At 35.0% G+C, this 12,604-nt stretch overlaps 1 protein-coding gene across 2 annotated transcripts in view; it reads left to right on the top strand.

Moving 5' to 3' along the window:
* The window catches only part of LOC111143793 (enhancer of polycomb homolog 2), a 115,877-nt gene that overhangs the window by 73,194 nt on the left and 30,079 nt on the right, over positions 1-12,604 (top strand). For both annotated transcript variants that reach the window (XM_022497687.1, XM_022497678.1), the window contains exons 3-4: positions 5,119-5,264; positions 10,864-11,070. In XM_022497687.1, the coding sequence (XP_022353395.1) occupies positions 5,119-5,264; positions 10,864-11,070 (353 nt within the window). The remainder of the gene's footprint in view (positions 1-5,118; positions 5,265-10,863; positions 11,071-12,604) is intronic.

Here is a 12,604-nt window from a genome sequence, read left to right as displayed (position 1 = left end):
AGTATGTATAATCTTAGCTACCGTATGATGGAGACTAAAGTATAGAAGGTAGAATGTTCAAAATGGTCAAAAAAAGCATAACCACTTGTAAAATAAATTATTGAGTATAGCCTACAATGTTGACTGTAGCCTGCAAATTTTGCTTAGGAGGGCAAAACGTAACATCCTTTTTTCTTTTCTGTTTTGGAACTAATTGAGAAACAGACATAGACACATAAAATTTCAGTTTTGTTACTAATAAAAATGGTGTGGGAAGACAAGACACAGATATATGACCCCAGTGGAGTTTCTCATACTTAACTCCTGAATTAGGCAAGCTTACCCCACCACTGGCTGGGCCCTGGTTTGGGACAAAGCAGGTCTCCCCAAACAAGGGCAGAATCAGCCTCCATGCTTGCCACGTAGTAGAGGGCTGATTAGAATGCACATCTTCAAAAGAAGGAAAAACCATAAGATACTATGCATCCAAAGTTCACCATTCAGTTTAAGTCACTCCTTTCTTAGCTGAGGAGAGAGTGAAGGGATGGAGAGAAGCTGAAAGTATTCCTCCTGTAGTTTTCCTTACTGAAGATTTGAGTGGAAATGTGGGGATCCTATATTTCCCCTTAACACATAGCATATAATGGGCATAATATTATGTAGTAATAATACTCATATTCATAATAAGTAATGGGCAGTAACTAGCCCATCATTGTGCCACATTTAATTGCATACCACTCATTTTGAACCATGATCAGTAAACCCATTTTTCTTTTTTAGATTTTTATTTTTTGACAGAGAGAGAGATCACAGGCAGAGAGGCAGGCAGAGAGAGGGGGAAGCAGGCTCCACGTTGAGCAGAGAGCCTGATGTGGGGCTCCATCCCAGGACCCTGAGATCATGATTGGAACAAAAGGCAGAGGCTTAACCCGCTGAGCCACCCAGGCGCCCCCCTACCCTTTTTTTTAAGCTTATATTCCAGTTAGTAGACCTACAGTTCAGTATTGGTTTCAGGAGTAGAATTCGGTTCATCGTTTACATAAAATACCCAGTGCTTATCGTAACAAGTGCCCTCCTTAATACCCATCACCCATCTATCCCATCCTCCACTCATCTCCCTCCATCAGCCCTCAATTTGTTCCTTTTTTTTTTTTTTTAAAGATTCTGTTTATGAGAGAGAGAGAGAGAGAGAGAAAGCATGGGGGCCTGGTCAGAGGGAAGCAGACTCACCACTGAGCAGAGAGCCCCCGCAGGACTCAATCCCAGGACTCTGGGATCAAAGGCAGTCACTTAACCAACTGAGCCACCCAGGTGCCCCATCAGTTTGTTCTTATAGTTATGAGGCTCTCATGTTATGTTTCCCTCTCCCTCTCTTTTTTTTTTCACTCTCCCGTATGTTCATCAGTTTTGTTTTTTAGATTCCACATGAGTGAAATCATATGGTATTTTTCTTTTTCTGATTGACTTATTTTGCTTGGTGTAATACACTCTAGCTCTTCCCATGTCATTACAAATGGCAAGATATCATTCTTTTTGATGGCTGAGTAGTATTTCATTGTGCACATATATGTGTGTGTATATATACACACATATATGTGTTACGTATACATCATCTTTATCCATTCATCAGTCAGTGGGCATTTGGGCTCTTTCCATAGTTTGGCTTTTGTTGATAATGCTGCCATAAGCAGTAAACCCTTTTAAACTGAAAACTTGTCATTTTTTGGCTCTGGGAAGTTTTCTTGCATTATTTCTTCTTCTGGGTTCTTTGTATTTTCATTCTACTGCATAGCTATGCCTGTTGGATACTTGAATATGAATATATCCAAGTAAAAGGTAATATAAGGGACTTTGAAAGGTACCTTTAGCAAGAAGTAATATGTGCTTTATCAGCTAATTTTAGACCACCTCTGTTTTATAAATTCTCTAAGCTATATCCAGTCACCTTGTAAATGCCTTGTATATTCAAACAGCAGATTACACTCACTTCTCTACCTATACAATCTCCCTCCCAGAAGTGGAAAGCTGTTACCACTTGCTTGTGTATCCTTCCAAAAATACTCTGTGTGATTATAAGAGAGCATATGTGTGTATGTGTGTGTTCTCCTTACCCTTGTAAAAACATATCTTTGTTTACTATATAAAAAATACATTCTGGGGCGCCTGGGTGGCTAAGTTGGTTAAGCATCTGCCTTCGGCTCAGGTCGTGATCACAGGGTCCTGGGATCAAGCTGCACATCAGGCTCCCTGCTCTGTGGGGAGCCTGCTTCTCCTTCTCCCTCTGCCCCTCTCTCCTGCTTGTGCTTTCTCTCTCTCTCTGTCCAATAAATAAATAATATCTTTAAAAAAAATATATTCTGGGCGCATATGGGTGGTCCAGTTGGTTGAGCATCAGATTCCTGCTTCCCGCTGGGGTCCTGACCTCCAGGATTGTGAGGTCCTGACCTCCAGGTCCTGCTTCAAACTCTGCACTCAGCATGGAATCTGCCTGAGATTCTCTCTTCCTCTCTGTCTCTGCCATTCATGCTTGCTCTCTCTCTCTCAAATAAATTTATAAATCCTTAAAAAAATGCTATGCGTTTATAAGAGTATGTATCTATGTATACATACATACTCTATATTTTTAAAATATGTGTAAGTACACATGTACACTATTCTGTACCTTAGCTTTTCTTGCCTGTTAAGATTGGTTTCTTTCCATATTAGTATACATACATTGTTGTCATTCATTTTCAGGGCTTCCATCTACTGCATGTATGTACAAACCATTGTGTTTTTCTGTTCCCACATACATTGCTTGTTTTATATTTTTTACTTCTTACAGTGTCACATCTTACACTCTTGTATATTTTATTTTTTTCTCTATGTGGGTGTAGAGGATAAATTCCTAGAAATAGAATTGACAAGTCCAAGAGTATGTGTTTTTAATTGAACAAAAAAACAGCTTTAATTTCCTCTTCAGTCCCCCATTCACTCCAAAATAGTATATCACCAAGTTTTAGATTTTAGTCTATTTGATAAGTGAAACATATCTTGTTTTTGTGTTTCCATGTATTTAATCAGTTTTATGGCTTCTGAGCTTGTATCCACCCATACATTTTCCCCTTGCATTTTCTTCTAGCATTTTTTTGTTTTATTTTTTACTATGAAATTTTGTTAAATATATCATTTATTGGTATTAGGAATAAGGTAGAATTCCAGGTTAAGTTTTTTAAAGATAACTAGTAAGTGGGACCCTTTTTAAATAATCTACTTTATCCTCAGTGTTTTGAAATGCCATTTCATTCTTTGTACTTGAGTTTATTTCTAGAGTCTTTTTTCTTTCTTTCTTTCTTTCTTTTCTTTTCTCTCTCTTTTTTTTTAAGATTTGGTTTAAGTAATCTCTACACGAGCATGGGACTAGAACTCATGACCCCAAGATCAAGAGTCTCATAATTTTCTGACTGAACCAGCCAGGTGCCCTTGTTTCTAGAGTCTTAATTTTCTTCTGTAGCTTCTCACTACGTTACCAAACTACCATGTTGACAAATCCATACCATCTTTTTTTTTTTTTTTTTTTTTAAATAATTGCTACTGTTTGGGCATATAATTTGTGAAGCTTTATTTTTTTCTATTAGTGAAAAGTATTTATTTTTAATTTTTTTGTTTTAATTCCAGTTTAGTTAATATATAGCATTATATTAGTTTCAGGTGCATAATACAGAGATTCAGCAATTGGGTATATTGCTCACTTTTCATCAGAGTAAGTCTACAATTAATCCCCTTCACCTATTACGCCTCTCCCCCGCCTCCTTCCCCCACTGCCCCTCTGGTAATCTGTTCTCTTTAGTTAAGAGCCTGGTTTCTGGTTTGTCGTTCTCTTTTCTTTTTTCCTTTGTTTTCTTTCTTAAATTCTATGTATGCATAAAGTCATATGGTATTTGTCTTTCTTTGACTGGTATTGCACTTAGCATTTTACTCTCTAGCTCCATGCATGTCATTACAAATGACAAGATTTCTTTTTATGACTGAATAATATTCCATTGTATGTGTACCATATTTTCTTTATCCATTCATCTTTGGTGGATACTTGGGCTGCTTCCATAGTTTGGCTGTTTTAAATAATGCTGCAATAACATAGGTGTGCATATATCCCTATGAATTAGTGTTTTTTTAATTTTTTGGATAGATACCCAGTAGTGGGTAGTAGTATATTGTGGTTCTGTTTTTAACTTTTTAAGAAACCTCCATATTCCACAGTGGCTGCAGCAGTTTGCATTCCCACCAAGTGCAAGATGGTTCCTTTTTTTCCACATCCTCACCAACACTTATTGTTTGAGTTTTTTATTTTAGCCATTCTGACAGGTGTGAAGTGATATATTTATAGTTTTGACTTGCATTTGCGAGGTGGTGAGTGATGTTGAGCATCTTTTCATGTATCTGTTTGCTGTCTGTATGCCTTTTGAAAAATGTCTATTCATATCTTCTGCCTGTTTTGTTTTTTTTTTTAAGATTTTACTTATTTATTTGACAGACAGAGATCACAAGTAGGCAGAGAGGCAGGCAGAGAGAGATGGAGAAGCAGGCTCCCTGCTGAGCTGAGAGCCTGATGGTGGGACTCAATCCCAGGACCCTGGGATCATGACCTGAGCCAAAGGCAGAGGCTTTTACCCATTGAGCCACCCAGGTGCCCCGCTGCCTGTTTTTTAGTTGGATTATTTGTTTTTTTGTTGTTGAGTTGTATAAGTTATTTATATCTTTTGAATACTAACCCTTTATCAGATATGTCATTTGCAAATATTTTTTCCCATTTAGTAGTTGTTGTGATCCTTTATTTTTAAAATAAATTAATCTTAGTTATTGCTTTTACTATTCTATTATACTTTAAGTCATATATGAATTAAGATTTTTTCTTCCACTGTGCTTTTAGTCTCTGAAACCAATTTAAATTTTTTATTATTAATTTTTTACACAATAGTTTGTGCAGAGTGTATGTTACATTAGTTTCCCGTGTACTCAGGAACCAGTTTTTAGATGTCAGCTCATGAGCAACTCTTTGGTCAGTTCATTGTAATTTGGAAGTATTCTGTGGTCAGATATAAACACTATATAACTCCATAATTTCTCCTCAGTTTGAAGAATTTTTCTTTTCTTTTCTAGCCTTTAATCTAGACAACGAGCAACCAGATTATGATATGGATTCAGAAGATGAGACCTTATTAAATAGACTTAACAGAAAGATGGAAATTAAGCCTTTGCAATTTGAAATTATGATTGACAGACTTGAAAAAGCCAGTTCTAATCAGGTACTGTACCTTGTAAAAATGTCTCTTCTCTTAAAATTAATCCAGTTAGCAACTTTATTTTGCATTTTCTTTAGACCTGAGTGTTTTGTATTATACTGCCTTTTGAATTTTCCTAGAATTTCTATATACAGTATTTCTTGAACTGAATACTTAAGCATAATTTCTTTGAATAGGAATATGAAGAGTACTATTCTGACCTTTCTTCTTGTTTGGATATAAAAATAATACTAGCTGCAATGCTATACAACATCTTGATCCTTTTCAAAGGCTAAATTTGCTTGGTTGTATCTCTAAGGCAGATAACTCATACCAAATCCTTCTTAGTTGCTCACGTTTATTAAGGTACTCATTATCATTTTAGATGTATTTTTAATTTTACTTACATATTATTTAAAATTTTTAAGTGAAGAAAAAAATTTTTCACAAGGAGATGATTTTCTTTAGTGGACTATCTAAATATATAGAGAACTGAAAATGGTATAGTCTCTTTGGAAAGCAATTAGACAACATATGTCAGGAACCTTAAAATGTTTGTACCTTTGGTTTAGTAATCCTGCCTCTAGGAATCATTCTCAAAAAAATTAGTGAAAATGTCAAAGATTTTGAACAAGGGTGTTCATAATAACTTGTCTGTAGGGTGGAATATCACACAGCCATTAAAAACCATTTTGAATATCAGTGGAAATTGCTCATTATATAATGTTAGAGTTCAAAAAAAGGATACAGAATTGTTTAAGTACAAATCTCTGAGATTCATTTAAAGCATTTATATTTATATGTGTGCATTGAATAAAAGATGAAGAAAGCCCAACAAAATACCAGTAATGATTCTATTTAGGTGATAGAATTATTGGTGATTTTTATGTTCTTTATTGAAATAAAAGATGAAGAAAGCCCAACAAAATACCAGTAATGATTCTATTTAGGTGATAGAATTATTGGTGATTTTTATGTTCTTTCGCTAATTTACTGTTATGTACATGTATAGATATTGTAATTGGATTTAAAAAATAAACTACTTTTTAAAATAACTTCTTGGTGTACCTGTGTGGTGTATTAATATATCGTTATTAATTAGTAAGTTACAGAAATAAATAAATGTTTTACAGTAGACTCTTACACACTTTTCACTAGTTTACCCATTACAAATTCGTCATTTTCCTTTACCTCCCAAGTTAAGTCCTTTAAATCCTTGAAGCATTACCAGCTCTTCAGAACATTTTAAAAAACTTTTCTATTTTGAGAGGACTTTGCTGCATATTTCGCCTTTCTACTAATCTTTTTCCCCCATTTGGATGGAAAGTAATATTTGATGTGCAATCAAAAGAAGTACATTGAAAACTGAATTTTGTAAAATTCAACTTGGTTTTTGAGAGATTGCCTTTTTTTATTGCAAATTTATTTTAATTATCAGATTGAGTATCAAAAATATTATTAGTGCAGTTTTCCTGAGATTTTGATCACAGGCATTAGGCATGATTTCATTTTTCTTCATTTTTCTTCTTAATATGCAAACTTTTATAGCAGTCCTAAGTTTAGTCTTTATTTTGGTATTTCTGTTATTTTCCCTGATTGCTCAGAAATTACTGGTGGTGAAGCCTTCAGCTCTCTGTTCTGTAATTTGCTTTATTTCATTTCTGTAAGTAATAATTATTTAGTACTTGGGTGAACAAGAGAGATGACAGAAGTTCTGCCCTTAGGGAGCTTATTATCTAAGTGGGGACAGGATAAACAAAAAGCATTTGTGAACAATACAATTAACGATCTATGTATAATCAGTAAAATACCTATTTTATTTCTCTTCCCTCAGTGACAGGCTTTAAACCCTAAAGCCTGGTAGGCTCAGCATGATAGCACCTGCTTTCAGCAGTGTAGACAAAGGTGGAGGTTCATTTTAGGGACAAGATAATGGTCCTGTTATTAGGACTAAGGATTAAAGATACTAAAGACTATTGTCATTCTAATTGCCTGAACTATGGATTCCTGGGTTTCTTTATTTTTCCTTTTTTGCAGCTGACATAGTAGCAGATCTCAAAGCAAGAAATCAAGTTTGTGGTTAAAGCAATATTTATTAGGTTGATAGAGAAGACATAAAAACAGACTGATCAGACTGACCACAGCCAAATACTATCATTGTATAGTCCCCATTCATTTATTTTAATTGAGCTCTCCTCATTTCTTTGAACTCATCACCTTTGGTCTTTTGAATATACTTTATTCTTTTCTGATTTTTTAAATTATTTTCTGTGATCGTTCCTCGTAATTGTCTTTTACTGAATCCTTCCATTAATTTCTGTAAACATCAGAGTTTGTTGAAATTCTGTCCTTGGTCGTCTTATCCTGTGTGTTTGGGGTTAATATCCCCTTAGCAAGGATTTTTGTGAGGGTAATAATACGTATATCCTTACACTTGACCTCCTTCTCAAACTCCAGGACATTTTTCTCTTTATGTGCTTCCTGTTGGCATCTCCACCTAGGTGGTCCACAGACCTCTCAAGTTTACTTTTCTTTTTTTTTTTCCTTAACTCTCTTAACTATACATGATCCTGTATCATGTGTAGTTAAGAGAGTTAACTACAGTGACTCCCAAAATTCACAATGATGTGTTTTTTTATCCCTTTTCCTTCAGTCCCTAAATTTTAATTTTAACTCTTCCTCGTGCACCAGTATATTCCTTGCATGTTTCATCTTTAATTATCTCTTCTCTCATTTCTTCATTCTCTCTTTGCCCAAAAATATGCCAAGGGTCCCTTTTTCCAAGAGAACCCTTTCATTTGACTCCATCTTTCTCTATAAATTACCACCCTTTGTCTCTCCTTTTTTTTTCTCCCTGTCAGTTACATTTTAAAAAGGTTAGACATGCTGTTTAACGTTTTTCTCTACTCCGGTGCATTTCAGTAGACTGATTGCACCCAGGTCACCAATGGCCTTCTCATTATCATCCATTCATTTCAGCCCATATCCTACTAAATATCCCCATAGTAGTGGATGCTGTTGACCTCCACGTTTCTCGAATCTTTTCTTCTTCTTTCTTCATCTCCTCCTCTTCTACCTCTTGTTGCTCTTTTCTTCAATATCTGTCCTCAGAAATTATACTTGTCTCTTAAGCAACCAACTCAAGCACTCCCAGATGGAGTATTTTGTGGTTCTGTCCTGTATCTTAATGCACTAATACTGAGTTCTAAAGTTCTGACATTGTTCTCTCATTGTTTAAATTGTATTTGTCTTGCCTTGATTGTCATATTCTGAGTTTCTGTTGGTGGTAGTTTTATCTTGAAATTTTTTTCCCTAATTTCCCCACAACCTGTGTAACACAATGATAGACTGATAGTAGTTGATTATTAATTGTTTATTGCTTTACTGACTATATTTTTAAAACATTACTTTTTTATACATAGTTTATTCATTTATGTATTATAAATGTATTTCTTGAAATTGCTGAACCATGAATCTGTATGTAAACAAACTAAGTGATCCTTGTCCTCATGAAGCTAGTGGCAATCTAGAAGAAAAGTCCAGCTAGTGGAATAATTTTTATCTCTTCTCCAAGCCCCCAAAGTAAGTAAATCAAACAACTCAGAGGTATCTTGGAAATAATAAATTTTATCACTGACCTTTTTGTCAAGTAAATACTGGTTTCCACTGTTTTCTAGTAGAGAAAGTGCTGAATGGCAGAACTTTTTTCTTAAGATAGAAAAGTAGTAGGATTCTGATTTTGTGGATTTTTAATTGTGTCCTAATAATTTGGGACAACTTTATCTACAACTAGTTCTTACCACTCAAATTGATGCTATCAGCATGATGATAACGATACAAGTGATACTAATTGCCTTAGAATAGCTAAAGATAATTTTAACAGAATGATTAAAACTCAATTACTCAGTAAAATAAAAATTTACTGTATAGCAACATAAAAACATCAGTAAACTGAGAAATATGGTTAACATTGGAAAGAAGTGTCAGGATGTTTAATTGTAAACAGTGTACTGAATTCTTATTATCTGAGATATAAAGAGAGTACTTATCAACCAAGCAGAAGGACCTTTGTAGAAGGAGCAAAAAGCACCAGAGAAGGAAATCTGAGGCAGTGTTTTAATCCCCTTACATCTCCTGCAGGGAAAATATCCTGATAGTATTATGTAAGAATCTCACTACTGCTCTATGGCTTGATAGGAAGAAACCTATCCTCCTCCCCACTCTAAAGTACGTTCTTGATATCACTAGTGAAGGTTACATTTTATCAGAAGCAGAATGTCCAAACAGTTGAAGATGTGTAGCATATCACAGCATTGTTTCCCTTGGTTCCCAGGGCACAAAAAAGCTCCCAGTGATGTTACGATGCTGTAAGCATGAGGTCGAATTTTGTTAGATCCAGAAAGCTTGGTTCTTACTCTACCACTGGCACCGTATAGACCTTGATCTATTCCAGAGAACTTCAGCTAACAAAGGTGCCCGTTTAAAGTTGATGTTTGGAAGTATTAGTTCTTTCGGTTTGATATCTTGTTCCAGGCTCTGGCCCACCACTTTAAAGACCCAGGTTACTCAGCCATTCAGATGAATTTAATATGACTTCACTGAGACATTGATTAAGCCAAACTGTGGCCACATAAAATTTTATTGCACTAAATGTAATCATTACATGGACTAGAATACTTGCATTGTCATTGTCAGTATATTCTCTTCCTGTGGCCAGTCTTGCCAGCCAAATTATAATAAGAAACCAACTAATTAGCCCTGGTAATCACCATCATAGGACTGGAAGTCCAATGACCATTGCGTTTATTCCATGAAATTATACCAGTATGAGAAAGCAGATTTATTTGGTGGGTCATGCTATCTTCAGTTGACTTCATAACAACCATCAGATCAATTCCTATATTGATCTTACAGTTTCAGAAAGAAAGTTTCCCCCTTCATTTTCAAGTTTTAGGAAAACATTTCTTAGGAGATATCTCAATTTGTTTTAAAACAAATCTTCATCTCCAAAATGATAAAAGTAAAAAGATTGGGATGCCCTTCACTGATGTTTTCCAGTCTTAAAACTGGATTCTTAAAGCTCCCATTATCTTTTTCTAGAGTTCACTGTAGATGGATGTGATTAACCCATAATTCATTCCGCTAAAGCTGATCAATCTATTTTATCTTTACCAGCAGTAAAGAAATAGATATGACCAAGCAAATTTTTCCAAACCTTAGTTTAAGATACGTCAACTTTATATGGACTGCATTGATAAAGAAGTGGATCCCTAAAATACCAGTGTGACAGTTCCTAGAGGAACCATCCTAGGATCACTGTTCCAGACATAACAACAGACTTAACTGAGGCATAAATCTTCTCAACTGTTGTTCATTTAGGCTTCTTAAATATTATAAGTTGTGGTACTTAGTGTCTCTCAGAGCAAAATATAATTTTTTAGATAAATCTTTTTACTAATAAATCCTTTATAAAATTTCAAAATTGAATTGTGTTTTCTGCCATCATGATGTCTGATCATAATTGTTAGACTGATGACATTTTTTTCTATAGGTATATATAGCTTAACTTTGATTTCTCTTTTTCAAACCTTATGGCTGATGACAATTTGTATTTTTCATTTAGCTTGTAACACTTCAGGAAGCAAAACTGCTGCTAAATGAAGATGATTACCTTATTAAAGCTGTGTATGACTACTGGGTAAGAAAACGTAAAAACTGCAGGGGGCCATCCCTCATTCCTCAGATAAAACAAGAGAAAAGAGACGGCTCTACCAACAATGACCCTTATGTTGCCTTTCGGAGGAGAACAGAGAAAATGCAAACTCGAAAGGTAATGCGCAAATTAGATTTAATTGAGTGTGCCTTAATAGTACTTAAGACCAAATTTTTTTCTGCTAATAACTTCAATAATTTTGAATACCTTGAAACATACAGGGGAGCTAATAACATTGTTCAACTTAACGTTAGAAATCCTGCTCTTCAGTAGCTTCCATCGGTCGGCTTCTGTTGGTATAATATCTAATACCCATGCCCTTTATAGGTCTGTTTATACCGTTTCAAACTTGAAATTGAAGTAGTAAAAAGAATTATATATCTTTATGTACCTCAGAAATTTGAGTTCTTCGGTAAGTTATATATACATTCTACACATATCCTCTTAGGCAGCTTAAGAACTTATATCTCCTTTGAAACCACATTCTAATTCTTGCAAATAAAAATGGACTTTACTCCCTCTACCTACTACGGGGTCATGAGAAGTAGGGAAAGTTTATTTTCAAGCCTGTTCTGCCAATACTCAAAAGTAACAGTGGAATGTTTTTCTTCTTTTCTGAGTTGTCCATTGTGGCAAATTTCAGATTGATGAACTTGTCCCCATCTGCCTTTTAGAAGCAGTATGAGCTGGAATTTTGAGAGAAAAGGGTCTCATGTTGTGGAATGATAAGGTATAGAGGAACCTGTTACTTCAGAGGGGGTATTCACTGTCTTCCATTTCTCATAATTAACAGTAAACACCATACATAGTAGTACATTCTCTAACCCGCAAAAAATTGGAACATATAAATGTAAAAGCCATGAGTAATTGTGATTTGGAGGCAAAGCATTTTCTGTGGATTCCTGTTTCTCCTAACATTAAAAGCCTTGTCATTGTCAGGTGTTAATATAACAGCTATGAAGCGTAACAGCTGCCAGGAATAGTGTATTTTAGGAGCAATTCTCCTACTGGTTAACAACCATTTTGTGTAAGTCTTTCTTGGATTTCCCAAGTGTAGATGACATACCCTAACCCAGGCTAAGTTTTCAATTTGGCATTTTAGTTCTTAGCTAAGGAAATCTAAGATACTTTATGAAGATTTAACATCTTGCTAAGAAAAGACTAATATGAGGTAAGTTTATAAATATAGACAATTGAACATGAGGAAAGAGAGGTTTTTCTGAACCATTGAAAAATCTGAACTACCATCTGCTTTTTAAAAAAAATGTAATTGGGGCACCTGGATGACTCAGTCGGTTAAGCATCTGCCCTCAGCTCCGGTCATGATCCTTGGGTCTTGGGATCAACCCCTGTATCTCCCTGCTCAGCAGGGAGTTTGCTTCTCCATCTGCCCCTGTCCCTCCTCCTGCTCATGCTTTCTCTCTCAGATAAATAAGTAAACTCTTTAAAAGCAATGTGATTGATTCAGCTGTAATGCAAAACATAGACTTTTAGCAATGTATTTTGAAGGAAGAGTATCATTGGACTTGTTTTAGTGAGTGGGTACTTAAAATGAGCAGTATTTATTGACATGTAAAGAATATTCTAAATATTTAAATCCGTTTAATTCTTAAATAGGTTAAATCATTGTTTTCTAACCAGTGTATATTGA

The sequence above is a fragment of the Enhydra lutris genome, unplaced genomic scaffold (genome assembly GCF_002288905.1).
Source record: "Enhydra lutris kenyoni isolate GAN:26980312 unplaced genomic scaffold, ASM228890v2 scaffoldscaffold1, whole genome shotgun sequence".
NCBI lineage: Eukaryota > Metazoa > Chordata > Mammalia > Carnivora > Mustelidae > Enhydra > Enhydra lutris.
Note: the sequence above shows the minus strand (reverse complement) of the source record. Positions and strands in the feature narration are given on the sequence as shown.